We start from the raw sequence: 26742 nt of genomic DNA on the forward strand, positions 1-26742 counted from the left end.
GACTATGCATTCTGTGGCCCATTTGAGATGCATTTGAGCCTCAGCGCAATACGCGGGGTTACTGGGGCCCAGGGAGGTGACTTTGTCAGAACCATGCAGCTCTCCGGTGGCCAGAGGAGACCTCCTACACCCCATCTGCTTTCTCACTGCCCCCCACCCCCCTGCCCTGGCTTCCTCACTTCCCCAGAGGGGCTCGGTCCCTACCCCACACTCCTCCTTCAGCCAGCACCACTGACTCCCACAGAGCCCCCTCCACACTTCCCTCCCAGTGCGGCCCTGGCCCCAGTGACACCCAGGCCTCAGCCTCGTCACACCTGCACAGCGGCGAGACCTGGCTGGAGACGCAGGTGCACGCGTGCACACACACATGCATACGCACACACATGCACACGTGCACACATACGGCGGTACCAACTTCCAGTCCCAGCTGCACATGTGTGACCCCGAACCACAGTGGGCCTCTTCAGCGGCCCAGCGCCCTCCTGGGTCCTCCTGCTCTCCCTCCCTCTGCAACCCTCCACCTCTCCCTTCTCAGAGAACACTATCCCAGCACACACCTTCCCGTCCACCTGCAGGTCTGCCTGAAAGCTCCCCGTCCTCCTGCGACAGCGGACAAACCGTGGGGCCAACCCACCCGCTCACTGACTTTGCTCCCCATCCCCGTCTCCCTCCCGTAGCGCGGACTCTCTCCCGGCACTAGATCACCCCCGCAGTTCCAGAATGTGCTCCAACACTCGCAACAGAACGACTGTCCCACGGCCCCCTGCGCACCCCCAGCTACAGGGCCCAGCGCCAGCAGGGGCTCAGGAAACGCTTGCAAACCCAGCCCCGCCCTGTCCTGCTTGGTGCCAGGGCCGCAGCCCAGTGGTGAGAAGACACCCGCAGCTCCCACTCCCACGGCCGCAGGAAAGCCTCCTGGAGATGAGCAAATAGGATCCGAGAGCTTAAACAGCCTGCCCCAGGGCACGGAGCCCACCAAGAACTGGACTTGCAGAACGGAAAAGCGGGATAGACCCTAGGAATCTTCTGGTCCAAATCCGCTCCCCGCCTTGTCTGGTGCAGCCGGGAGACTGAAGCCCACAGAGTCACATTTCCCACTTGTGGTGGAGCCCATCCCTGGCCTGGTGCCCTGGTCGCCCCACACAGAGGCCCCCACCCCATCCCGAGTGTCCTGACTGGTTCTGGATGGGAAAGGAAAGCACAGCTCCAGGCACATAGTAGGTGCTCAATAAACATGAGTCAGTCATAAGTGAAATGGGAAGGAATGCGAGAGGGAAGACAGGCACCTTCGACTCTTCTGCCGAGTGTGGCTCACAGAAGAAACAGCTGAGAGGACGCTCGGTGGCCACAGGTGGTGGCGCTTGGAGGCAGCGGCCACGGGGCTCTCCCGTGAAGATGAGGCCAGCAACTGCCATCCCTGGGGCAGAAGGGCCTGCCAATCACTGGCTCCTTGGAGCCGCCAGCCTGGAGCAGAGTCTCTTCTCTGGGGTCCCGGAGGGGATGGTGGCACCCTGTCCCTTGGCCAGGGTGCCTGCCCCACCCAACCGGCTTCCTGGTGGGGGGAGGGGGGATGCAGGGAAGCTTCCATCCCAGCCCCTGGCCAACACTCCCAGCCCTACTGTGTTGTGACTGATGTCACCTGTTGCTACATGATTCCAAAACCCACTCGGAACCCCCAAAACGTGACTCCTCTCTTTCTGCGGGCTTGGGCTCAGCCATCCCCAACAGACGCCCCTCCCCATGCCTCCCCAGGAGCCGGGTCCAGGGCTCCAGAGAGGAACCTGACATTGGCCCCGCCCCAGGAGCCTCCAGGCCAGCAGAGGAATGGCAAGGAGCAGCTGAGCTCCCAGAACCTTCGTGGGGCCAGGACAAAGTCCATCTGGGGGCCACCGTGAGAGCCTCTGCCTATCATGGGCAGCCTTTGGGGACTCTGGCCGATTTCTCCCAGCCATCCAGCCCGCAGGACTCAGACTCCCAGGTCTTACCCAGTCTGCCCCCCAGAGGCTGGGCCCCAGGCCCCCACAGCCTCTCCAGGGCTCCCAGGGGCCCCAGGGCTTATAATGGAGTTTACAGTTGAGGGGCAGAGGCCCAGCTGCCGACACATCCATGCCCTAGTACCTGCAGAGCTGTCCCTGCCTGGCATTCCTTCTCCGGAAAAAGCCAGTGTCCCACCCCATGCTCAGGTGTCTGACTGGGGCCCTCAAATAGCAGAAATCTCCGGAAACCAGCAGGGCCTGGAGTCGGGACGGAGTCTAAGCCGGGAGTCAGGGGCTTGCCGAGTCTGGCTGCATAAGCCCTCACTAGGGATCAGCTCGGTGTCTGTAATCAGGGTATTATTAGCTGCCCTGCTGGTTCCCAGAGACACTGGAAGGCGTACCTGGGGGAGGAAGAGGTGCCCCCACGTGACAGCTCTTCCTGGGAAGCCAACACCCCACTTATCCACAGGTCAAATGGGTGCCTGGGGGCTCCCCACTGCCCACCCAGGCCTCCTGGCTCTCAGCCTCTGGCCTGTTGGCACCTGCATTGGGAGCCAACTCCTTCGGCTCTGCCCCCCTGCTCAGCACAGGCCATTCCCACCACCAGGAAGGCCTCCATTTCCATCAAACCACAGCCACCCCCTCCTAGAGTACGGAAGAGAGACGGCACCCCTGCAGATGCCCCACCCCCCTCCCTGTGCTCCCCATGCAGGCCCTGACAGGAGATGGGCTGCATTCTGGAGTCAGGACCTGAGTTCAAATCCCAGCTCAGACGCTCCTTAGCTGCGTGACCTTGGGCAAGTCACAGCCCCTCCCTGAGCCTCGGCTCTCTGAGCTCCAAAGAGGAGACTGTGGTACCAACCCCACGGTGATGGTGGGGGTAAAATGATATCATTCAGCAGATTCTCTCCTGCGGGGCCCCACCTGCCTGCCTTTCTCCCACCTCCCCAGGGTCTTACCTCCCGGATCAGCTGCTTCTCAGCCTCTGTGTCAGACTGGATCACAGGTGGGGGCATCAGCTTCTCCTCAGTCTGGACTGGGTTTTGGGGGACCGGACTGGACAGCAGGGCTGGGGGAAAGACAGAAGGAGGGCCATGACCAAGGTGCACGAAGTTTGCAGGAACCAAGCAGAAATCGTAAAGAGAGAACCACGTGCTTAGGCAAAACACACTTCACAGTGTTGGATTTATTTCAAGCACGTCTCAACGTAAAATACTAATTTACACAGTCATTCAACAAATATTTCTTGAGCACCTGCACGTTCTAGGCACCGGGGAACCAGCACTGAACAGAACAGACAAAACTCCACACCCACGTTGAGTTTTCAATCAGAGGAAGAAGGAACACACAACAAATAAGCAAAATGCTAACATGTTACAAGCAGACATGTTCTAGCAAGAGAAAGAAAGCAGGAAAGGTGCTCAGGATAAGAACCAAGGGATGGGGGTACAATTTAAACAGTGTGTTCAGGGAGAACCTCTTAGGTAAGGTAAGGCAAAGGCAGTGACCTGAAGGAAGTGGGAGAAACAGGCAGAGATCTTGGGGAAGACCTTTATAGACAGAAGAGAGCAGTGAGTGCAAAGGTCCCGTGGCAGGCGTGGGACCAGACTGTTCCAGGAACAGCCAGGAAGCCAATGTGGCTGGAGCAGAATGAGGGAGGGAGAGAATGGGTGAAGAGGAGCTCAGAGAGGGAGTGGGGTGGTGGTTAAGGGGATGCTGGAAGCCATGCTGACGACTTTGGCTTTGACTCGGTTAAAGAGGCTGTGGAGGGTGTGTGCAGGGCAGTAAAAGGACTTGAATTTGAACAGGACCTCCGTGGCTGCTGTGTCGAGAATGTACTGAGGGGGATAAGGGCAGACACCTGGATACCTGTTGGAGGGTGGGGGTGCTCTGCTACTGTAGGACATGCTAGTGACTTAGGACAGCAGAGGACAGATTCTGGAAAAGTCTTAAAGGCAGAGACAAGATCTACTGCTGGATTGGATATGGGTTTGAGCAAAAACAAGAAACCAAGGGCCACCCCAGGGTTTCGGGCTTGAACACTGGGAAGGAAAGGGTTGCCATCACCTGCCTGGGGACCAGCAGGCTGGGGGAGATCAAGAGCTTAGGGTCAGACATGCTAAGTTCTAAGGGATCACTGAACTGGATATTCAAGTCTGGAATTCAGAGGACACTGTGTAACAATCATTTTTAAAACTGTCTATTATTTTGTGATGTTTGGTATCACGGGGGACTTGCTGGCCAGGAGGAGATAGCCCCCCGCAGGGCCAGCTAATTCCTAGAGAAAGTGGACAAGCTATTGGCCCACCTTTCGCCTACCAACCAATCAACGCCAAGTCCACGCCCCTCCCACCCCTCTGTCTAACTCACGCTCCCAGCTGGGATCTCCCCTGCCCTAAACCCCCGGGGGCCAGGACCCGACAAGCAGGGACTGCCCTGTGCCCCCACCCACAGGAACCCTTCAGACCAGCCAGTCCTAGGCTGTTGCTCCTGCCCGCACTTTCCCATAGAAACCCCAGTAATGGCTCCAAATCCGGCTCCGGCTCCCCGTCGCTCCTCCCTGCCTCCTGACCAACACTGGTGCTTCCCCCCGTGGCCCCGTGAGGTGTGCCATCCTCTTGTTTCTAGTGTGACACGGACCTCTCAGAGGGCCCACTCAGTCCCCTTTATGAATTAAGATCTGGACACAAATCACACGGCCAGGTTGGGGCCACATGGGAGCCAGGAACACAGAAACGGTGTTTAAAGCCACGAGGTGATGCCACCCCTGGAGTGGGTGAGGAGAGAGGAGAGGTCCCGGTGGGGAGTAGGGGCAGAGGTGGGGAAGTGGGGTGAGTGGATGGCTGGCTGGCTGGGCGGATGGTGCGTGGATGGGTGGATGGATCGGTAGACGGGTGGGGGGATGAGTGGATGGAGAAATGGGCAGATGAGTGGATGGGTGGGTGGGTGAGTGGATGGGTGGATAAATGGGTGGGGAGGTGGGTGGGTCGGTAGGTGGGTGGCTGGATGGGTGAGTGGATGGGTGGGTGGGTGGGTGGTTGGGCAGGCAGGTAGATGGATAGATGTGTGGGTGGATGGATGGGTGGGTAGATGAATGGGTCTGTAAAATAGATAGAAAGGAAGGTGGGTAGGGAGGTGGATGAGTGAATAGACAGACTCAGGCTCTTTTGTGCTCCCTTCCGCAAGGGATTCTCAGGTAAAGAAAGCCTTGGAGTTTGCAAGGACCCCGCGAAGCCTGTAGATTTCTACATGCCAGATGACAGCCGAACACCCAGGTGTGAGAGCTGCGATCACAAGGTGCCTGAGTGGGGGTGGGACGCGGGGGAGTGAGTCACCTCGGCACTCGCACAGCATCACGATGTGGCACAGAGACAGCAGGCAGCCGGGGGGGGGGGTGGGGGCTGGAGTCGAGAGCCGGCCACAGCGCCGTGTCTGAGGAACAGCCCAAACAGCCCTCTTCCTGAATCCACCGGGAGCGGTTACCATCTGGCCATCACCAAGCGGGCTCCCTCTGGCTGTTCAAAAGCCATGCTCACAGGAAGCGGCGAGGAGATGGGGCTGCTTCTGCATCTCTCGGACGGGCAGCCGGAGGCAGAAAACAAGGGAGGAGGCTTTGTCCCCAGTGCCCGGCCCTTCCTGCCACCTCCTCTCCCTGGGACCCACCTGACAGGTTGCCGGGGCCCATCTGCTGGGCCAGGATGGCCTTCAACTTCTTGATCTCCTCCTGGTACTCGCGCAGGAGGGCATCCTTGGGGTCCTCGTTGATGTGCGGCTTGTTCTTGATGTTCTTGGCCCGGTTGGCGTAGCGCAGTGTGCTGAGCGTCTCATCGTAGTTGTTGTCTGCAGGTGACAGGCAGGCCACCATCAGCGTCTTCGTGTTGCCACCCAGAGAGTCCTGCAGCAGCCGCGTCAGCTTCGAGTCCCGGTAGGGGATGTGTTTACAGCGCCCGTCCACCAGGGCCGAGATGACGTTGCCCAGGGCCGACAGTGACAGGTTGATCTTGGTGGCCTCCTTGAGCCGCTCCCCTGTGGCACCCGTCTTGGACTGCCGCTCGCTGCCCGCCAGGTCCACCAGGTTCAGCTTGCCGGCCCGGAGGTGGTCCTTGCCCCACTCGTCTGCGGATGGACCGGGTGGAGGGTGAGGGGCTTTCGGTGAGCCCCGCGTGGGGCACTTATCCACCAGGCACCGAGCGCTCCCATCCACCGGGGGTCTCACATTAGCCACCAGAGCCCCTGAGAGAGGCGCTATCACTGAACCCATCTTACAGAAGAGGAGACCAAGGCTCAGAAAGGCATCTAACTGGCCCAAGGTCACACCGCTGCTAAGTAGTGGACCCAAGGTCAGAACACAGGGCTGCTTGATTCGGGGAGCAGGGGCTGGAAGGTCCAGACTATTCTCTGAGCGCAATGGGATTTCTTTCAGTGATCACAATAGCTCCCCCAGAGTTCCTGTGAGGCCAAGGGTGGGGGTGTGTGACTAGGTCACCCAGGGCCTTGTATCCTTCCCTGCAAAAGACATTGGCTTTGGAGGCTCTTGGATCTGGTTCCCTGCCCAGCGCTGCCTCCTCCTTGCTGTGTGACCTTAGCAGAGCCATGCACCTCTCTGGTCCTCAATTCTCACAGCCACAAAATGAGACTAACAGCAGCTCCCCACTCAGGCTGGTTGTTGGGAGGAGTAAAGTAAACCGAGAGCACATTTTTACAGAGTTGACCCAGGGCCCAGCACACAGCAGGGGTCCATCCCCCTTGAGAGCAAGCCCAGTTCTGTGGTGACCAAGGCTGTGCGGACAAGGCAGACCCCAGCGTTGAGGGTGACAAGAGTCGGGCACTGGCTGGTAAGAGGGGCTCAGGTCTGGAAGACACCGAACTTGGGGGTCCAGTCTTGATTCTGTGTCTTAGTAGCTATGAAACTTGGGAAAAACCGATTGACTCCGTTCCCAATGAGATGGGGGTAGGGAGGCAGGCGGAGGGGCAGGGGGCTTCGTCCTGGTCTCCTGCTGGTTGAAACCACGCACAGCAGCCTGGAGTAAGGAAACAGCAAGTCCGGCTGGCACCCAGGAGAGGCTTGGACACGTGAGGGGCTCGAGGTTTGAGGTGTTTTGTTTTGTTAAGCGGCAGAAGGACAGAGGGATGGAAACTGCGCTCTCGGCAGAATGTACCAGGAGCCTTTAACAGGTTTGTACCCTTCGCTCCAGGAGGTCCACTCCTGGAAATGGCATCCAAGGAAATGACTCTAAAAGCAGAAAAGGGCTGATGCACCAAGATGTCCATCCTGGCGTTATTTGCAACAGGCCAAAACAGGAGACAACCTCACGGCCCCCTAAGGATTGGTTAGAAAAGCGCGTTAGAGATGCGCCGTCCTCCGGCTGGCACCCATGGTCACAAAGACAGGGCCGGAGAGATGCTCAGGGGTGGCGTGGGGAATGGAGCGCAGGGGAGAAACTTAATACAATGTAGAGTTCGATTGTGCTTATAAACTTCGTAGGATAAAAAGGACCCAAAAAACCCAATACACTCAAATGCTACTAGTTGTGTTTAGGGGTAATTTTACCTACCTTTCTCTAATTCCTAAATAGCTTTACTGAACTTATCTTATAAGGAAAATGATAAACACCTTTCAAATTTGCTTATAGGGCACCTGGGTGGCTCAGGTGGTTAAGTGTCCGACTCCTGATTTTGGCTCAGGTCGTGATCTTGGGGTCATGAGATGGAGCCCTCCGTCAGGTTCCAGGCCTAGTGTGGAGTCCGCTTGAGAGTCTCCCTCTCCCTCTGCCCCTCCCCCTACTCACGCACTCGCTCTCTAAAAAAAAGGAAACTAAAAAAATAAGTCTGTTTAAAAGCCTGCTTCCAGGCAGCCTGCCCCATCCTTCACACCCTTCTGCAAAGACCAAGAGGCACCCCCAAAGGCACTCTGTCTTCCTCCATCCAGATCTGTCCTCCCCTGTCCTATCCCTGCCCCCCACCCGCAGCCTCACGGCACGATGCTGTGGCCTCACTGACCCTGCCCGACCCGTGTCAGCACTGTGGGGAGACTCAGACCCAGCAAGCCCCAGACGGTTGGCCTGGGGCCGGGTTACCACACATGCCGGGCAATGTCATAGGAGGTACCCCGCCACTGACCTTGGGTCGGGGATCTCTCCAGAGTTATGTTTCTGATTGGGCCGAGGCTGCTTCCTACTACAGTGCTCTCGAGAGTTCTATTCATGATGGACTTGGAGGCAGCTGCCATGTTACTGGGAAAAGCCCAGATATCAGAGAGACGGGGGTTCAAATCCCAGCTCCCCTGCTTATCAGTGAGACCCTGCACAAGCAAGCCACTGTACCTCTCAGAGCCTCAGTTTTCCCATCTGAAAAATGGCAATTAGAACGCCTGCCTCTAGGACTTCCGTGGGCCAAAGAGAAGGAAGCAACGGAAGAAGGAAGGAACACTGTGAAGTGCTTAGCACAGCGCTACTGGCGGCCAGAAATAAGTATGAGTTTCTTCCCTTCCTCAGGGACTCTTCCAGAAAGGGGGAAGCGGGAGGTGACTGAAGGGTGGGGAGCACTGCAGAGAAAGAGAAGACTCCCAACGGTGCAGGCGGTACACCCTGGGGACACAGCCCTGCGATCGAGGGCCAGCTCTGACGCTTTCTAGTTGCAGGACCTCGGTTTCCTCATCTGTAAAATGGGGATGACACTGATAGCCGCCTCCTGGGGCTGTGGTAAGGAGAGTGGGCTCTCGCACAGAATGGGCTCACGCACAGAAGCCGCGTGGCGCGTACTCGGTGCTCGGGATGAGCCGCTAGCGGTGGTGTTGATGATGCCGCTTATCCTGGAAACACGGGCCCTAGCACAGGAGGGCCCTCACGGGTGTCCCCCAGGCAGTTCGAGCAGCTTCTCCCCCTTTCTGATGGGGCCCCCGAGGCCCCAGGAGGTGAAGAGTCTCGGCTGCCAGGAGTGGGAGCCCGGCTCTGGCTACCCCACCCCCTCCCCAAGCTGCACGTACCCACGGCATAGATCTCGATGCTGACGGTGAAGATGGAGTGGGAGCGCGAGGAGTCCTTGTTCATCAGCGTGTAGCCCACTGAGCGGTTCTTCCAGCCCGTCTCCATGACACGCTCACACTGGGCCACGCTGTGCACCGTGTGCATGGAGAGCCCCTTCACGTATACCCCCTTCTCCGGGTGCTCCTTCAGCTGTGGGCAGGAGGGACAGGTCAGAGCCGGGTGGGACCAGGGATCCCCAAGGAATCGGGGGAAGGGCCCAATTCAGGCCACCTCCGTCCTCCTGCAGTGCGGGCTGACACCTCAAGGTCCCTGCAACAGGCAGGGGCTTTGTTCCAGGCGGAACCAGCCTCAAACCCACCCCACCTCTTCCTTGTTGTGGGACCTTGAGCCAATAACTCAGCCTCTCCGGGCCTCAGTTTCCACATCTGTAAAATGGGTATGAGATACCCGTCTCTTAGGGATGTGGTGGGGAGTCAGTCAAATAAGGCCCGTCCAAGGCTTGGCACAGGGCCTGGCACATGGCCAGTGCTCCGGACTGTTGGCGGTGCTATTATTATGAAGGTGCTTTCTAGACTGGGACCTTCAGCTTCCAGGGGCTGACCCCATAGTTACCCGAGGGCTCGGAAAGCTGCTCTTTTGCCCTGTCGACACGGCTCCTGATCCCCTCTCTGCTGTGGGTCCAGGGAAACAGGGACGTTCCCAGGCCCTTGGATCACGGCCGGCAAAGGGCCATTTGCTGCCCAGAACTCCCACTGGCCCGCAGCTCAAACAGGCCTCCAGTCCTCAGCATGACGGCTGCGAGTAATTAATTTATCTGACTGCTCCCCGCTTCCTCTCCAGGCAGCCAAGTTGTTTTGTGGCTGACACAGAGCTGTGAAGCACAGTATTTTTCGAGTGTGAGGAAATACAAGCACTCTGGCAAGAGCAGAACCAGGACAAGTCATGTCCCTGCTGGTCTGAGCCACAGAAGGCTCAGTGCTTTGCTCCAGGGGGCTTCGGGGTGCCAGGTGGGTCCAGGCCTCTGCTGCATCGAGGCGGGGGGAGGGGGGCACACAGGCTCGCCCTATCTGCTCAAGTGTGGAGAAACACCCAGATCCAGACGTTCTGGGCTTCCCAGAACGGAAAAGCAACTGAGGCACAGACTGCGAAGGGATTTGCTCAAGGTCACAGAGCTATTAGTACCAGGGCAGCAACGGGGTCCCAGGAGATAGAAGACTTCAGAGGTGGAGTATGGAGAGAGGCAGTGACCGAGGTTGGAAATGACAAAGGGCTGACCTTGACCTAGGACGTGGGGGTAGGGATAGAGCACCAAGGACAGAAGCAGGAGACCCTGCAAACAGAGGGTGGTTGAAGCCGGCCTGAAATGCTCCGGCAGCGCCTGGCTCCCAGCACCTGGGCCCCGGCCTGGGCTGCCGCCCACTTTCACCTCCGCAGCACTCCCAGGACCTGGAAGCCGCCAGCACACGGTGGGCCCTGCGCCCTGGGGAGTGAGCCGGTGCTCCCGCCTCGGCCTCGGGAGCCGCAGGTCCCTAGTCGGGCAGCCCCAGGTTAGAGGCCTGGCTCTGCCACTTGCTGGTTGGAGAAGTCACTTTGCCTTTCTCGGCCCCGGTTCCCTCATCGGTCAGATGAATCCTATTTCTGCAAGCCCGTGACGAGGATGGAGAAGAGGATGGAGCTAAAAGCCAGTCTGGCGGGTACGCGGAGGGGCGCCACCGGCACAGGGCATCAGGGGCGCGGCTCAGCCCAGGAGCAGGGAATGGGAGCGGGGAGGCAAGCCCTTGCGTAGGGATGCCACTGCCCTATTTTTAGGCTCTGGAAGGCTTGCTCCCCAACCTCTGGATCCCCCCCCAATCCCGGCCCCCCTCGGTCTCAGCCCTGCTCTCCCAGGGAGGCTCTGAGTGCCCAACCAACTACTCCCTGCGACCCGGCTCAGAGCCCAGGCACCAGGGCAACGGCTGGGATGTGGCCAGCAAGGGGCAGGCAACCCTGGGGAGGAGGGACTCCTGACACTTCCCCCCAATACACTGAGAGGCCCCGAGGGTCTCACCTCCATCACCCAGTGTGGGCTGCTTCCCTCAGGGTGGTGGGTGGTAGAGGTTGGGGGAGGGAGGGAAACTCCGCCTCTCCAAATGCCTCCCTCCAGCTGATCTACTCACCTCTAATTACTGAAAGCACCAGGCCCTGTGTTAAGCACGGATTCAGAGCCCAAGCTGTGGGGCCCCGGCCACCTGGATTCAAATCCAGCCTCCCCCTTTCCTGACCGTGTGCCCGGCGGCTTGTCTTACCCAGGAGCCTGGAGCCTCAGTTTCCTCCTGAGGCTGCACCCTTCTGTACCTTCCTAGGACACAGGGGCTCACACCCCCCAGGGCACAGGCAGGGAGTGTCCCGGAGCGCATCTGTCCCTGGCAGCCCCAGCCCCCGGCCCCCGGGCAGCCTGACTCACCAAGCCTGAGGCCTCGGGCCCAGATGGGGCAGGGGCCCAGTGGCCAGCCCTCACGGCCTGGGTCCTCCATGCCATACTCGGGTCTGGGTGCAGACCTGTGCAGGCTGGCAGGGGGCCCAGATCCCCCAGGCTGGCCTTTCGGGACTGACACGTGGGAGCAATGTCCTTTGCCTTCCTCTTCCCCACCCCCCCATTTTCCTGTCTGGAGGCTGAGCTATGACTCAGCAGCTCCAGCTCCAGGATGGAGAAGACAGTAGAAAGACTCCAGGTGGGCGGCTGGAGGTTCCTGCACAGAAAGGGCAAAGCGCTGCTGTGTTTGTCAAGAGCTGAGGAGGAGGGGCCGGGCCCGTCAGGATGGGGCCTGGAAGGAAGAGAGGTCACACCTGTGTGGACCCGCTGTGGCACGTGGCCTGGCACCCGGCACCCGGAGGTCTTCCCGGTCTTTGCTGCATGAATGAATCAACTGATGGATGTGCCTCCCTTGGCCGGAAACCACTACTGGCCTCTTAGTGCCCTGGGGGTTCCCTATATTGCTGATCCCCAAGAATTCTGGCAGGAAAGCACCTGACCACTCAGATCCCGCAAGTTCTGGTACAAACACCGCTCCTAGTAATCAGCTGTGTGGCCTTGGCCCCGTCCCTTCCCCTCCCTGGGACTCAAGTTTCCTCATCTGTACTAGGAAAGGGCAGACAAGAAGCTCTCTAAGGGTCTTTGCAGCCCAAATTCTTAGGGATTTTTCCCCAGTATGGCCAGAACACACACATTTTTCAAGATAGCTGCTGCCCGTTGTCTGATTTGTTCACTCAGATCGCAGAGCGGTCGTACGTCAGAGAGGAACTCACAGACTCCCCCCACCCCAGCGAACCCAGGGCCAGTGGGGGGCGGTCAGGGGACAAGTTGGAGGCTCAAGCTGAGTAGGGAAATAGCCCTGCCCCCTCCACATGGTAGGGAGTGGGGGGGACCAGGGGATTCAGACATTCTGTCCAATCTAGAAGTACCCGGGGGTCAGGAGGACCGGGATGCATCGGCAGCAGCCCCTTCACCTGGTTCTGCCCCCCCTTCCTGTGGCTGTCAAGGCATGTGCCCTGGGGAGCATGGGAGTCAGGGGCAGCCACCCTCATTCTGGCCACAGGACTAGCTCAGCCTCCCCCCCACACACACACACCCCCGCTGGCCTCCCACCTCTTGGACTTGACCCTGCCCACCCAGCATTTAAAGAGTCCCAGAGAGGACACATAATCCAGGCTTCACACTCAGGCCCAGACCTGGGTCCAGCCTTGCCACCAACTGCCTGTCTGGTCCTGGCAGGTCACTTGACCTCACTGGGCTCCCCAAAGGGTCAGCCAAGTTCTGCCTGCCCTGTGGGACCCCTCACAGCAGCTAATGCCACTGCACTTGAACGCCTTCTGTGCACCAGGCTCTGTGAGCAGCTCGTCCTCACTGCCCTCTTCAGTCCTCACTTTATAAGGGTCACGTCACCGGTCCTTGGGTGCCCCCACCCCAGACCGCTTGCAAAGGGAAACAAAGTCCGGGAATCTGAAGCCACGAACAGGTGTGAAATGGGATGTTTGAGATTCAGGCCCTTGAAGTCAGACAGACCTGGGTTCAAGCCCAGTTTTGGCCACACATCTAGACAAGTGAATTAACCCGTCTGAGCGTCCCATCCCACACTGGGACACTGGGGATGGCAGGATCCCAACAGGATCACTGTGACTCATAATAAGGCGATATGTCTCAAGCGGTCTGCAAACAGTGTTCAATAACTGATAATCATTACCTTCTTTCTAGCTTTTGCGGCCCTTAGAGATTTTCAAAGTAATTTTTTTTAGAAGTAGAACCCATTTTTCAAATGAAATCTATCACAAAACTCCATCTCCTTCACCAGCTATGGTGGCATGACCCCAGGTAAGGTCCAGCCCCCCACTGTGTGGTTGGGGGTAAGCCTGTGAGCCCCTCTCCTGCAGCAGGGGCTCTGAGAATGCTCCAGAATTCAAGTTCAGAAGTCCCCACTCTCATCTGAACAGGGGCCTGTGCCCCCAGGATATCTTCCCTGTGCTTCTGAGGAAGCCCCCCCTCCACCTGCCCGTCCCTGTCCAGGCCACGTCCGCACCCACCTCCAGCTTCTGCTTGGTGTCAGCCCCCAGCAGGTCACGGATGTCTTCATTGTAGATCTCCAGGTAGGAGGCCCGGACCAGGAACTTGGTGTTCTCTGCACACTGCAGGGTGTGGACAGGGACAGCAAAGACCCCTGAACGCCTGCTGCCAGCACTGACCCTGCCACCTACGCCCTCCTCAACTAGGACATCATGAAAGGACATCGCGACAGGAGAGGCGACCACGTCATGAGGAGGGGAGTCCCCAACCCCTCCCGGCCCTGCCTGCCTGCCTAGCTGCCCGCCCCTCCTCTCCAGCTCGTGGGCCCCCGGGCTTCTCTGGCTTACACAATTCTCATAGTGCTACTGTCTCATGCTCTCTCCACAGCTTCATGGGAAAGGAAAGGGGAGAGGCCTCCCCATTATCCAGGTAGAGTAACTGAGGCCACAGGTAAGGACCAAGTACTGGCTATGGTCTGATCCCTCCTTGTCGCGAATGTTCCTCAGCGGAGGTGGGGCCCCAAAATGAGTCCTGGGAGCAGGTACAGCCGGCTCTGCGCTGACCGGGGTCACAGTCCCCTCCCTGCCATTTCCTCGAGGCAGGAATCTCTGCTCATGGCCAGGAGTGACCACCAGAGCAATTCGCACCTGCAGCCTGGACACTGGGATAACTGATCTTGCCCAGCACAGAAGGGCGATAAGTCTGGGCTTCCCTGTCTCAAAAAGGGGGACAATGGTGACCTCCTGGGCCAGGTTGGGGGTTCGGTGAGATACTGATGCAAAGGGCTTTGCACTTGGCTTGGTCTGTAGCAACCGCTTAACAAAAAAGGGACGCTCTGACTGGCACAGCCCCTTCTCGGGCTGGTGTTCGGGATCATCGCGTCCTCGTGGGACAGCAAGTGAAATGTTAAAATCCAAAAACGGCAGGAGTAAAACATGGAACTGGGAGGCAGAATTTTCTCAGAGTGAAGTTCTTCTCCCCTCCCCTTTCCGGAAATCGGAGCCTCCCTCTGCTCGGCCGGGTCTGGGTCACGGCAGGCTCCGATGCGCTTACGGTCCATGCGGTGGGGCACCCGTGCTCCGGGTCCAGTCCCCAGAACGTCTGGGGAGCCCCCAGGCCCTGAGTGCCAGCCCTGCCCCTTCCCACTGCGAGGCCCCTACCTGGACACTCTCGAACACGTGCTCGAAGGCCCTGGGGATGATGCCTCTCTGGGAAGGTGGGTCCGGCAGGCCTTGCATGGTGAAGGACTTCCCACTGCCCGTCTGGCCATAGGCGAAGATGGTGCCGTTGTAGCCCTCGGTGACACCCTGCACGGGAGGACCACGGCCGCGCCGCTCAGCTGGCCGGGCCCAGCGGGACTCGGGCCCCTCCCCGGGGCTCCGGCCGTGATGGCACCTGGCCGGCAGGCAGCGCGGAGATGAGTAAGTCCCAGCTCTGTCCCCAAGGAGCTCACCTCCTGCTGGGGAGACTGACACACACAATGAACCTCACAGGAGGCAAGCGAGGCAAGCGGAGGTGTACGTCCAGGAGTCCGGGGAGCAGGGCAAGGAGAGGGAGCACGAGGGGGGATCACAGAGCCTCCTGGGTGGGGCGGACAGGGTGGGGGAGCTAAAAGGTGGCTTGGGGCTCTGGCAGGTGTCAGGAAGAGGAAGGCCTTCCAAGCTGACGGAGTGCAGAGCAGTCAGAGGCTGAGGGCAGGTGGAGAGGGACGAGGGGTGGGATGGAAGGAAGGAAACCGGGAGCAACCCTGAAGTCGGTCTTCATTCACAGACACATTTATTCATTCCACAGGCGCGGGCACCATGCTTGGCTGGGGACACAGCAATGAACAAGGCGCCACCCCTGTCCCTGCCCTCGCAGAGCTCATGAGCTCATTGATTCTAGAACTCAGCAGGGGGGAGGGGGAAGACTGTGTCGGCACAGGAGAGCTGCTCCCAGGCCCCAGGGGCCCACCTGGCATCTGTGCCCAGTGACCCTGCAAAGACCCATCTTGCGGACCACCGTGGGGTTTGGGATCCCCAGGGACCACTCCTGAAGGAGACCGGAAGTCTCGATTCACAGCTTCTCTGAGGACTAGGCCTCATTTTTACGGGCAGAACTGGACGAGCACCTCTCCTTTGTCCAAGGAAGCCCTGGCCACTGTGTGGGTCCTGCACCTCATCAGAGGGTGGGGGGCTGCACACAGAGACAGCCCCCTGCAGGGCAGGGGCAGAGGCAAAGGCAGACCAATCACCTGGCCCGGAGCCCCTGCCGGGCTCCTCGGAGCAGGGGACACCTGCAGCCCGGGGATCAACACCGTGCAGGGCCCAGAGTATCAATGTCACCCAAACCCGGAGAAGGTACTCGTAACAAAAATACAGACCGCCTCACTGGCGGGTAGGGTAGCCATCAGCCACGCTAGAAATGGGCCCAGGGAGACTGAGAACCTGAATTGATTTGATTTGATTTTAGTTCACTTACGTTTCAGTATAAAATGTTTTTCATTAAACTTCACTATTTTTTGTTTCATTTCATTTTAACTGTTGACACTCTGGCATGGAGACATGCCACAGTGTAAGCACACAGCTGATTTCAAAGACTGTGCGTGAGGAATGGAAAATATCTGTTACGATATAATGACAACGTTTATTAGTATGTTTTCCTGAAATAATATTTTGGATATAGTGGGTTAAATAGACTCTATTATTAAAGCTAATTTTCTGGGCACCTGGGTGGCTCAGTTGATTGAGCGACTGCCCTCGGCTCAGGTCATGATCCTGGGGTCCTGGGATCGAGTCCCTCATCGGGCTCCTTGCTCAGCGGGGAGTCTGCTTCTCCCTCTGACCCGTCCCCTCTTGTGCTGGCTCTCTCTCCCAAAGAAAGAAAATCTTTAAAACAAATAAATAAAGCTAATTTCACTTTGTTTCCTTTCCCTTTTTAAAATGCGGCTACTAGAGGGGCGCCTGGGGGGTTCAGTCGGTTGAGCGTCCGACTCTGGGTTTCAGATCAGCTAATGATCTCAGAGTCGTGAGACTGGGCTCCGTGCTGGGCATGGAGCCTGCTTAAGGTTTTCTCTCTCCAGCTCCCATAGCCCTTCACCCCTGCTCACGCTTTCTCTAAAAAATAAAAATTTAAAAAAAATTAAATTAAAAATTTTATTTTATTTAAGATTTTGTTTGTTTGACAGAGAGAGAGAGAGCCAGCGAGAGAGGGAACACAAGCAGGGAGAGTGGGAGAGGAAGAAGCAGGCTCCCAGGAAAGGAGCCCGATGCGGGCTCGATCCCAGAACACCGGGATCACGCCCTGAGCCAAAGGCAGACGCTTAACGACTGAACCACCCAGGCGCCCCTAAATTAAAAATTTTAAAAATTACACCTATCACAAATCAGATATATAAAACAAGTATCTTAATAAAATAAAAACTAAACTGTGGTTACTAGAACATTTAAGTATGTGCTCACGTTACTGGAAATCGTCGCTCTGCAGCTGTGCTGTTCAGTGTGGCGGCCACCAGCCACATGTAGTTACTCAGATTTAACTCGACTTTAAACAAAATCAAAATTCAGTCTTCAGTAGCGCTAGCCTCAGTTCCAGGGCTCACCTGCCACGTATGGCCAGGGGCAGCCCAGATACGGAACACTTCCTTCACTGCAGAAAGTTCTACAGAGCAGCATTGTTCTGGAGCGAAGTAGGAAACAATTTTACATGCCTTTCTAAGGCAAAACATAAGATTTCAAAAAGGTTTCACCCATTAAGTGATCCCTCCAGACCCGCAAGGGACGAGCTGGCCCGTGGAATAGGTCCGAAATGTGGGCCTCTCCGCGCCCCCACGCCCGGGTCTGCACGTCTCCCTGCTCTACCACTGGCCAGCGGACTTTCAGGAAATCACGGCCAACTGACTCTCTTTTTAACTTGCTGTCATCCTCAGCAGTAATTGCCATGAAATGGCATTACAGGTTGGATGTGCGAAATATTTTTCCTACTTTACATTAAACACATAACTACTGCAACTGAATAAAAAGCATCGGTCCTGGGGCGCCTGGGTGGCACAGTCGGTCAAGTGTCCGACTCCTGATTTCAGCTCAGGTCCTGATCTCAGGGTGTTGGGATGGAGCCCCATATCGGGGCTCTGTGCTCGGTGGTGAGTCTGCTTCTCTCCCTCGCCTCCGTCCTCTCCCCCCACTCGTGCTTTCTCTCTCTCTGAAATAAATAAATACACTTAAAAAAATTTTTAAGAGTATCTGCCCTAAATTGCCTCATGTCCCCCTTCTACTCCTTCCCAAGCGAACCGCTGAATGGCCCATCCAGGGACCAAATCCCATGGTCTCTACTGCATCGATGTCTGGGCATGGTAGAAGCCGCGGTACCTGGCTGGGGGTGGGCTGGGGGCAGCTCATCAGGGGCAACTTGAAGGCCAACGGTGTGAAGCTGGGAGAAGGGGCCGATGGCAAGGTCACCGGCTGGGAAAGACTGCAGGGACCAGGTGGAGGGCCAGGTGCAGAGGTGAGGGGTTCTGGCGAGAATATACTGAGTGGGCAGCACCCAGGAAAGCCAAAGAGATCACCCAGGGACAGAGAAGATCAGGAATAGGGACTGGATTTGAGGGCTGGAGAGGCAGGAAAGAAAAGAGCAGGAAGGGATGGTCAGAAGTGCTGGGGGCTTTGTGCAATAGGGACCCAAAGGCAAGGGCCTGGATGGGAGGCCCCGTGGAAGTGGCAGAAGCCCTGGGAGAGGCTGGAAGTGGGCTGAGAGCCTCGCAGGGCAGACACATGGCCCCCTGGCCCTAACTGCTCCCAGCTCAGAGCCACCTGAGCCGTGCTTTGCGTGCTGCTCATTTAATGGGAGGAAGCAAGATGGAGCACAGGACCATGCACTGTGCTGGGTAGCAAAACCGCCCCTAACTCTCTGTGAGACTCCTGGCCTCAGTTTCCCCAGCAGGGGTGAGGACTCCAGCTCCATACATGTCCACAGAGTCAAATGCAAGGCTCCACCTGGAAGGCCCTTTCCTCCACCTTCTTACCTGGCCTACTCCTCTCATTCTTCAGGTCTCAACTTAAACCTCACCACTTTCAGGAAGCCCTCCCAGCCTACCGCTCCCTTCCCATGCCCTCCAAGCCCAGGTTCTCTAGCCGCCAATGTGCCCTAGGTTTCTCCTCCCCTACATCACCTTGGATGATAGCTATTAGCTTAGCTGCTCCTCCCCCCGACCATGAGCTCCGGAGGGCAGAGTCCACGCCTCCTTCAGGGCTGTGCTCCCCAAGCCAAGGATGGGTCTGGTGTGGAGCTGCTACTTGCTAGCTGAATGGATGAATGAATGAAAATGAACTGTTGTGTGGAGTTCAAGGCTCTAGGGGATGTCCAGAAGCAGGTGTCTGGCAGAGAATCCCAAGTAGTGGTGGAACTCAGAACAGGAGGAAGCACCAGAGGGGAGATGTGATAGGGCCACTGTGTCCTTAGTGTTTCCCACCCTGGGCTGGGGTTTCCTGAGGACCCTGATGAGGGAAGCGTGCTCAGGGGATAACTCCCAGGATGAGGCAGAAACCCATGACAAGACCAACGAGGACCCAATCTTGAAATCTTGGAATCTCTAAGGGGCCAATCCTGGACAAGGGAGCAGAGGAGGTCTGTAGGGCCTCAGGGACAGAGTCAGGGCAGGTGGCTGAAAGCTTCAGGGACAGACTCTGACTCACCATGCAGAATGGTCTTCTAGAAGCCAAGAAGCAAAGGGGAAAGGGGCTGTTTTGGGAAGAGTGAACTCCTGACACTGGGGGGACATTCAAGAACCCAATGGGGAGGGGGAGGGGGACCAGACACAGCCCCTCAGGTCCCCTCCAGCCTGGGAGTGCCGGACAGCAGAGGGACAGCCTGGCCATCCCCAGCGTCTGGGACCACAACCTAGGGAGGGCTGCCCTCGTCCCCCCGGCATCATTTCCATTGGGTCCTGACCACTGGGGCATTCTGGGCTTCAGAACACTTCAGCAGTCTCAAGGGCTTTGACTGAGCCTTGCTAGAAGACGAGGCAGCCGAAGGCAGTGCTCTGAAGGATGTTAATTGGCCTGCAAGTGACAACAACAAAGGTTCTAAAGTGCATTTTGGAAACACCGAGTTCAGGAAGCCAAATCAGTTTCTTCACCGCAGGGCTCCCCAGAGCCTCGGGTATCTTAATGTGCCTCGTGAAGCTTCAAGCGAGGGAGGGTGTACGCAGCATTTCCCAACCTTTTCCTTTTTTCCTGGGACAACCTGTGACATCTCACTTAACTAGTGGCTCGCTGAACAGCTGGGGAGATGCTGGTACAAAGGAAGAGCCCTTGGCCAGAGGACATGAGGCGTAGTTCCAGCCACTCCTCTGCTAGAAACCTACCAGGGAGCTTGGGCAGGTTTCCCTCTTCTGGGCCTCAGTCTCCCCATCCGTGCCGTGTACAAGCAACCTAGTGTGAGTGCTCTGGAAAGCAAAAGCCCTATAAAGGGTGACGAAGTGGTGTTGCCTCTTTGTTACTCGACCGCTGAGCGGAAGATGAAGATGGGTTAGACCAAAGGTAAAAGGTTTCCATTCCTCCCAGACAAAGGCAGGAGGGAAGCAGAGATCTCTGTATGAGGGAGGACGAGAGAGGATCTGAATGCGAGGGGAGAAAGCAGAGGCCACGGGCTGGGAAGACAGGAGGAGGAGGAGGCTGGGGGAGGTGGCTAGAGCGTTTAGAGAAGTCCTCGAGTTCTCAGATGCTGGTGGAGGGCAAGTAGTTTGGAGGCTGGAGTTCTTGTGGGCAGGGAGCTGGAGGGGGGGGGGGGACGAGGGCCAGCTTTGGCCTTGCGGACCGTGTATACCCGGATGTGGACGTTGTAGGTGGGTTCCAGCTGTCTCCTGCCTAGACAAAGACTTCAGCCCAACCTGTGGGTGTCCACCTACTGCCTCCAGAAGGGCATTCCCGCCCAGTTCGGGGGTCAGTGCCATCCCTTCAGGCCCCCTGAGGTGGCCCCAAGCTCTGCCTGCCCAGTCCCGGGCGGCGGCCCCCCGGGCGCCCTCACCTCCACCAGCGGGTAGGCGATCTCGTTGTATATCTGCTCAGTGAAGTGGTCCACGTAGTAGGCGCCGTCGAAGGTGAACTGCTTGGGCGGCTCGTCGGCGGCGCCCGGGTTCTGGATGAAGCACTGGCCGCGCGCCGAGTCCACCGTCACCACGGGCTGGCAGTTCAGCTCTCGCTCCCGCTGGTTCATGGGGCGGCAGCGCACCACCACCTTCACCGACTCCGAGGCCATGGCGCCGCGGCGGAGGTCCCCGGGTCGCGGCCCGACGTGGGCGGCGCGGCCGAGACTCGCGACCGCCGGGGTCGGGGGGCGGGGCCAGCGCCGGGGGGTGGGGCCTCGCGTCGGGGGCGGGGCCGCGGCCGGGGGCCGGGACTCCTCGGGGGGGCGTCCCGAGAGGAGGAGGGGCGCAGCGAGGGGGTCGCAGGACCGGAGCCGGGGCCGCCGCCTCCTCCCGCGCCCGGGCTCGCCCGTCCCTGAGGCCCGGCCCGGGGAGAAGGCAGTGGGGGATCCGCGCTGCAGGCGCCGCCGCAGAACCCGGGCCCCGGAGCCTCCCCAGCCGCCCGCGGGCACGCGCGCCGCCGCGGCGTTCGCGGTTGCCGGGCAACGCCCGTGGCGTCACAGCCGGCGGCTCCTGCGGGTTCGGCGCGTTCTCGGCACCCAGCCGCTGAGAGAGTCGCACAGGAGCGTCCCCTACCTGTTGGTGGGCCGGGGCGGCCCGTTTTGCGGGAGCGTCAACTCTCTCCTCTAATCCCCACTGCCCAGTTCAGAGAGGTTAAGCAATTTGCCCGAGGTTGCCCAGCTAGGCCGGGGAGAGATACAGGAGGCGGGGCCTCACGCTGTAGTTAGAGAGCTACTGAGAAAGGCGACAGGTACCGTGCTGCCTTTTATCCACATCCCTCTACTGACTCAGGGGAGGGCTGCCTCCGACAGAGCAAAGCTTCCTTCTAATGCCGCCTGCATTTTTTCTAAGACGCAGGTTAAACAACAACAACAACAACAACAACACAAACTGCTTGTGAGAGCCGAAGTCTTTTGGCTGGAGAGGTTGCCAGGCTGATATCCCCAGCTCAGCCCAAGTCCCTCCAGCCAGAATAGCGTCTGTCATTTTCCTGCAAGAAATACCCACTGAAGGTTTTAACAGGAGAGACATCATTTGAATAAATCTGCCGGCCCTATTCCTTCACGACATCCCGAGCTTCTGAGGACAGGATCCCTCTGGTTCGCCATTTAGCGCCGGCTCAAGGGGTGGCTGGCAAACCCAGACGGGCGAACTGGACAAAGGCCGTGCCTTTCAAAGGAAAAGTCTGTACTAGACAATCTGAAGAGATGCATTTTATTTGTTTCAAGTCCACACAGTAAGGAGAGCTGGTAACTCAGGTGGTGCTGGTTAGAACAAAAAGAAAACTGATCTATGATTAAGACATTGAAGCAGGACACCTGGGTGGCTCAGTCGGTTAAGCGTCTGCCTTCGGCTCAGGTCATGATCCCAGGGTCCTGGGACTGAGTCCCGCATCAGGCTCCTTGCTCAGCGGGGAGCCTGCCTCTCCCTCTGTCTGCCGCTCCCCCTGCTTGTGTTCCCCCTCTTTCTGACAAATAAATAAAATCTTAAAAAAAAAAAAAGACATTGAAGCATCTGCACACGTGGGTCAGAAACCTTACCCTATGCATACCACGTGATGAATACTGCGTGAAGGAATGTTAAAGTGCTTTGAGAACATTCCTGAAACCTTGTCTGCATGGAGGAGGTGCTCAACACAACCCATCTCACAGAGGCAGGCTTTGGCCTCAGCCTGGGCCAGTCACCAGGTCCTAAGCGCATGTCTCGGTGCCGTAATTCTGGACACTGTATCAGCAAACCCCTCTCCTTGCCAGGGAAATGCGAGACCAGGCCTCCCATGAGAGACCAGGGACCATGGGTTCTGGTGGAAATGGTTGTAAACTGAGTCCCAGTTCCCACTCCCATTCAGTGTAAACTCAGTGCTGTAGTTCCAGTGAGAAGAAATCCCAAAAGACGACTGATTCCTGCCCCTGCTATCCCCTGTGAGGAGAGTGACATGGTCCCCAGCCCAGACCATCTCCTGGGCAGGAGGCTCTAAGGCCTGGAAGCCCAGGCCTGACCTCCTGCGGAGCCTCCCTTCTTTCTCTTCCATTAGGGCTCCCCTCTCCCTCCCAGGAGTCAGAAATCCGTCATTTTCAAGGCACAGAACAGTCGCACCCCACTCCCAGATGTGAGAGAGGGCAGCCCCCAGATTTGTGACTCGGCCTCTGCCTCGGGAATAGAAGTTCATCCAAAGTGAACTTGCTCCCTAAATAATTCGGTATTCGTGTCCGTCTTTCGAGCTTACTTATTATGAAGGGGCAGTGTACCTGGATCTGTCAGTCACTGCAGGGCCACTGCCTTAGGCCAGAGTCATTTCCCTGTACCCCCACTGCCCGCTGAGGCCAAGGCCCCTCTGGCAGGGCCCCCTCACATCAGTTCCACCTTTGGATGGTTCTGCTCTGACCCTATCCCCAGTGGGGCAGGCCTGGTGAGATGGCCCCTGACAACCATGGCCAGTGTCGCGTTATGGGAAGTGGGACAGAATCAGGTGGCTTCCCAGGGAGCCCCGAAACCCAGACTGGCCTGCAGGGTGAGTTGAATAAGACCCTGGTCACCCCGTACGCCTGTGGCTCATCACCGGCCCCCCCAGTCAAATGGACAAAGGAAATGAGCCTGCGTGCGTGCGTGCGTGTGTGTGTGTAGGGTGTGTGTGTCTTGGTGGTCCTCGGGGGTGTGGGGGCAGGAATCACAACCCTGTGGATTTGACTGGAGACAAACCAGCCTTTCTAAGAAGCACAGAGATTCTTTGCCTTGTCGGCTCACGTCCTTTCTACACACAGGTGTCCACCTGTGTGCGGGCTTGTGGGGGGGCACGGTTCTTTGTTCATCCTGCCCAACTCTGCCCCCCTAAGCCTCATTCCTATGAATGGAACTCATAGAATTGAATGCAAGACTCCCTTAACATCGGATGCTGTGAGACATAGGCTGTGCTCTGTTGGCCTGGGTGCAGCTCGGCCCAGCCACCATGCCTGTCAGCTCCTCCAAGTTCTCTTTGTTTCTCTCTTGGACAGGGTGGGTCGCCCCCAAGTCTTTGCCCACGGTGAGGACTCACTCCTGCCTCCCCAGACAACTCTCCCTCCTGTGCCTGGCTACCTCAGTCAGGTACTCTCAGGAGACTCCCGGTCAGGGCCCCAAGGCCTGGCCTCCTTAGGAGAGGGCCACATCCCTCATGAACAAACCTTCCTGCTCCCCTCAGAAAGCTTCCCTCCTAGGAGTGAAGTGAAGCCCAGAGACAAGGATCCAAAGTCACCCAGCAAGTGAATGGAACCCTGGAGCTCCGCCTGCCCCTCCTACAATCTTGGCAGGCCACATATCTCACGAGACGCCACCCACCGGTGATCCCCAATGTCAGGGCTCCCCCTACCACAGGCAGTGAAGTGATGGAAGACTGGTCCAAGGGGCAGAGTGACTGGATGGAACTGGTGACCAGCAGGGTGGCAGAAGGGCAGGGCGGCCTGTTGAGACCCAGGAGCCAGGGTGAGGTAGGGCCAGGGGGCGAGCCTCCTAGCCCAGGCCCTGCAGCTCGGCCTCGGACTTGGCATGGCCAAGGGGCCGCAGTGTCCGGGGGGGTCTGCCCTCGGGCCCGCAGTCCTGCTCTTCATAGCTGGGGTTCAGACGGCCCATGTCGAGGGAGCAGAAGAGGCTGCGCTCAGTCCCAGCGTGGTGCTCCACCAGGGCCTCCAGGCTGGCAAACTCGGCAGGCAGGTGCTAGGGCGGAAAGGGCTGAAGCTCCAGCTTCTTCTCCCCCATGGCTCCGCTCTGCGCTCCCACCACCCCTCACAAGGGATCCTGCCCCACTTCAGAAGGGAGGAAATTTGAGCTCAGAGAGGTCACTGTCCTGCTCACGCATAGCCAGACACTGTCTCCTCTCTCTCTCTCTTGCCAGCCTGGACAGGACTGAGCCATTCAGCCTGTAGAAGGGCACACATCTAGTGCCTGGAAACGTATGGTCGGGCCAAGACTCCAGACCCGGAAGCCCGGAGGCTGGGTGAACTTAGGCCAGCGCCTGCCCCCTCTGAGTCAGTTTCCAGCTTGGCTAAAAGATGGGCTAGGGTGTGGGAAAACCACTTTTCAAAGCTGGGATTCCTGTAGAAATGGGAAGCATGGCCTGGGCCCAAGACTACTGGAGGTTCCCTCCAAAAGCCCGTCTGGGGGCACTTGAGTAGCTCCAACCATTAAGCTCCTGTCTTAGGCTCAGGTCATGATCTCAGGGTCCTGGGATCAAGCCCAGCGCCCGGCTCCCTGCTTAGTGGGGGGGTCTGTTTCTCCGTCTCCCTCTGCTGCTCCCCCGACTTGTGCTCACGCGCTATCAAATAATTATTAAATAAAACCTTAAAAAAAAAAAAAAAGCCCCCTCTGCAGGCCCGAAGGCAGGACCAGCAGGCCCAACGACAAACTAGATGCAGGGTTAGTTAAATAAGGAGTGTGGCCAGAGAGAGCCAATGGGGTACCGTGATGAGGCCAGTCGGCTCCGGACCTCGGGCTAGAAAGGGCGGGGCTTGCGGGCCCGGGGCGGGGCTGGGGCGGGGCCCGGGCGGAGCAGGCTGCCGGCGCGCTCACCTCCACGCAGTAGCGGCCCAGGTGGTTCCGGAAGACCTGGTGGGGCACCACGCCGCACTGCGTCCGCACCGACAGGCACCACTGGCCGCTGGCGCCGGGCTCGGGCCACAGCAGGAAGGCCCCAAGCACGTCTCTCCGCAGCAGGGCGAGGGCGCTGGGCCTGGGGGGGCCGCGGGGAGAGGCTGAGGGCGGGACGCCGGCCTCACGTCGCTCCCCCGGGCGAGGGCAGAACCGGAAACGGGGCCTGACCCAGAGTAGGCCCTCCGCGAAGGGAAGGTTTTAGACTTCCTTCCTGAGGGGCGTCTCAGGGGTCCTTGACTGCTGACCGCTTCGAGACGCAGCCCGGGCGGTTTTGAAGAGCTGGCGGTTAGGAAGCCGCTGCCCTGTGACAGGCGAGGTGCTGCCAGCTCTCCCTGAATGACCCCATTTGATCCTCTCCACAGACCTGTGATCATCCCCATTTCACATTCGAGAAAACAGGCCCAGTGGGGGAAGCCCCTGGCCCGGGGCCACCAAGGTCAGGATGGCGCTGCCCTCGTCCAGGACGGTGCCCACGTCAGGGCCCTGGGGGAGCCCACAGTCCATTCCTCGGCCCACCCCGAGGGGCCGCACACCAGCCAGGCCAGGCCCCTCCTACCTGGAGATGCCAGCAAAGGCCCAGATGTTCTCCGTCAGGCTGCCCTCGCTCTCCACCAGGCACGAGGGGCCACCAGGCCCCCGGGGCCACGCCTCCCACGCGGCAGGAACTGTGGAGACCAGGCAGGGGTCAGAGCGAGAGAGGCCGTGGCACCGCTCCGGACCCCACCCCCGCCCTGCGCGTCTCCTCACCAGGGCCCCCAGCCGAGATACATCCCCGCGCAGCCCCCGCACCGCCACGGGCCGGCTGGAGCACATCCACGGCTGTACAGCCACCCCGGCCGCCCCGGCGGGCAGAGCCGGAGGCCCACTCACGTGGACACGCAGGCCCAGCCCGCTGACCCACACGGGTGCACCCAGGCCTGCGCCCCTGCAACTCACAGGCCTCCCGAGCCGACAGCTGCAGCTGAGTCTCGTAGGTGCAGCCTCGGTAGGCCCCAGAGCGGATCACCTTGCTGCGGATGGCCTTCTTGCGCACCAGCGTGGGCGAGCAGTACGGATTCCCCAGGCGGGCATGGCGGGGGCCCCCACGGCCTTCTGACTCTGGCAGCTCCTTCTAAGGCACCAAGAGGGGCCCACAGGGGCAGGCGGACTCAGGCCCATGTCGGGTGCGGCAAAGCCCCTCCCACGAATGTGCCGTGTTCCCCTCCCATGACCCCCAAACCCTCACCCAGTTCCCTTCTCCACGGCCCATTCCCTGGCTGGGGTGCTGCGTACCCCACTGACCGCAGGCCCCTCTGCCGGCAGCCGCCGGAAGGAGACCAGGGCGTGCACATTCTGGGAGAGCTGATCACGGCCGAAGGGTTCCCGTACTAGGCCAGGGGGACCCCCAGGGCTGGACAGTGGCTTCAGGGGCATGTCCCCTGCAGACCCCGGGCAGGGCTCGGGCTGTGCCCGCTGTTCTGGGTGCTGCAAGAGGTAAGCGAGCTGGAAGGAACGGCAGAG

At 58.8% G+C, this 26742-nt stretch overlaps 2 protein-coding genes and 1 long non-coding RNA gene across 4 annotated transcripts in view; 1 reads left to right on the top strand and 2 right to left on the bottom strand.

Moving 5' to 3' along the window:
* The window catches only part of KIF17 (kinesin family member 17), a 43570-nt gene extending 22838 nt beyond the window's left edge, over positions 1-20732 (bottom strand). For both annotated transcript variants that reach the window (XM_040645892.1, XM_040645891.1), the window contains exons 1-6: positions 20502-20732; positions 14660-14806; positions 13520-13621; positions 8962-9151; positions 5640-6092; positions 2936-3045 (exon numbers count right to left, since the gene is read on the bottom strand). In XM_040645892.1, the coding sequence (XP_040501826.1) occupies positions 2936-3045; positions 5640-6092; positions 8962-9151; positions 13520-13621; positions 14660-14806; positions 20502-20732 (1233 nt within the window). The remainder of the gene's footprint in view (positions 1-2935; positions 3046-5639; positions 6093-8961; positions 9152-13519; positions 13622-14659; positions 14807-20501) is intronic.
* LOC121106425 lies at positions 9875-16105 on the top strand. The gene is made up of 5 exons (XR_005839051.1): positions 9875-9969; positions 10588-10656; positions 13575-13949; positions 14772-14920; positions 15291-16105. It is a non-coding gene; the product is annotated as an uncharacterized LOC121106425 (long non-coding RNA).
* Positions 20733-24105: 3373 nt separating the features above from the next.
* On the bottom strand, positions 24106-26736 carry SH2D5 (SH2 domain containing 5; the record flags this gene model as incomplete). The annotated part of the gene is made up of 5 exons (XM_040619371.1): positions 24106-24309; positions 25162-25321; positions 25799-25907; positions 26179-26353; positions 26515-26736. Coding segments are annotated over 5 exons (870 nt in total), but the record flags the coding sequence as incomplete, so codon positions are not given.
* Positions 26737-26742: the final 6 nt, after the last annotated feature.

The sequence above is a fragment of the Ursus maritimus genome, unplaced genomic scaffold (assembly GCF_017311325.1).
Source record: "Ursus maritimus isolate PB19 unplaced genomic scaffold, ASM1731132v1 scaffold_32, whole genome shotgun sequence".
NCBI classification, from domain to species: Eukaryota; Metazoa; Chordata; class Mammalia; order Carnivora; family Ursidae; genus Ursus; species Ursus maritimus.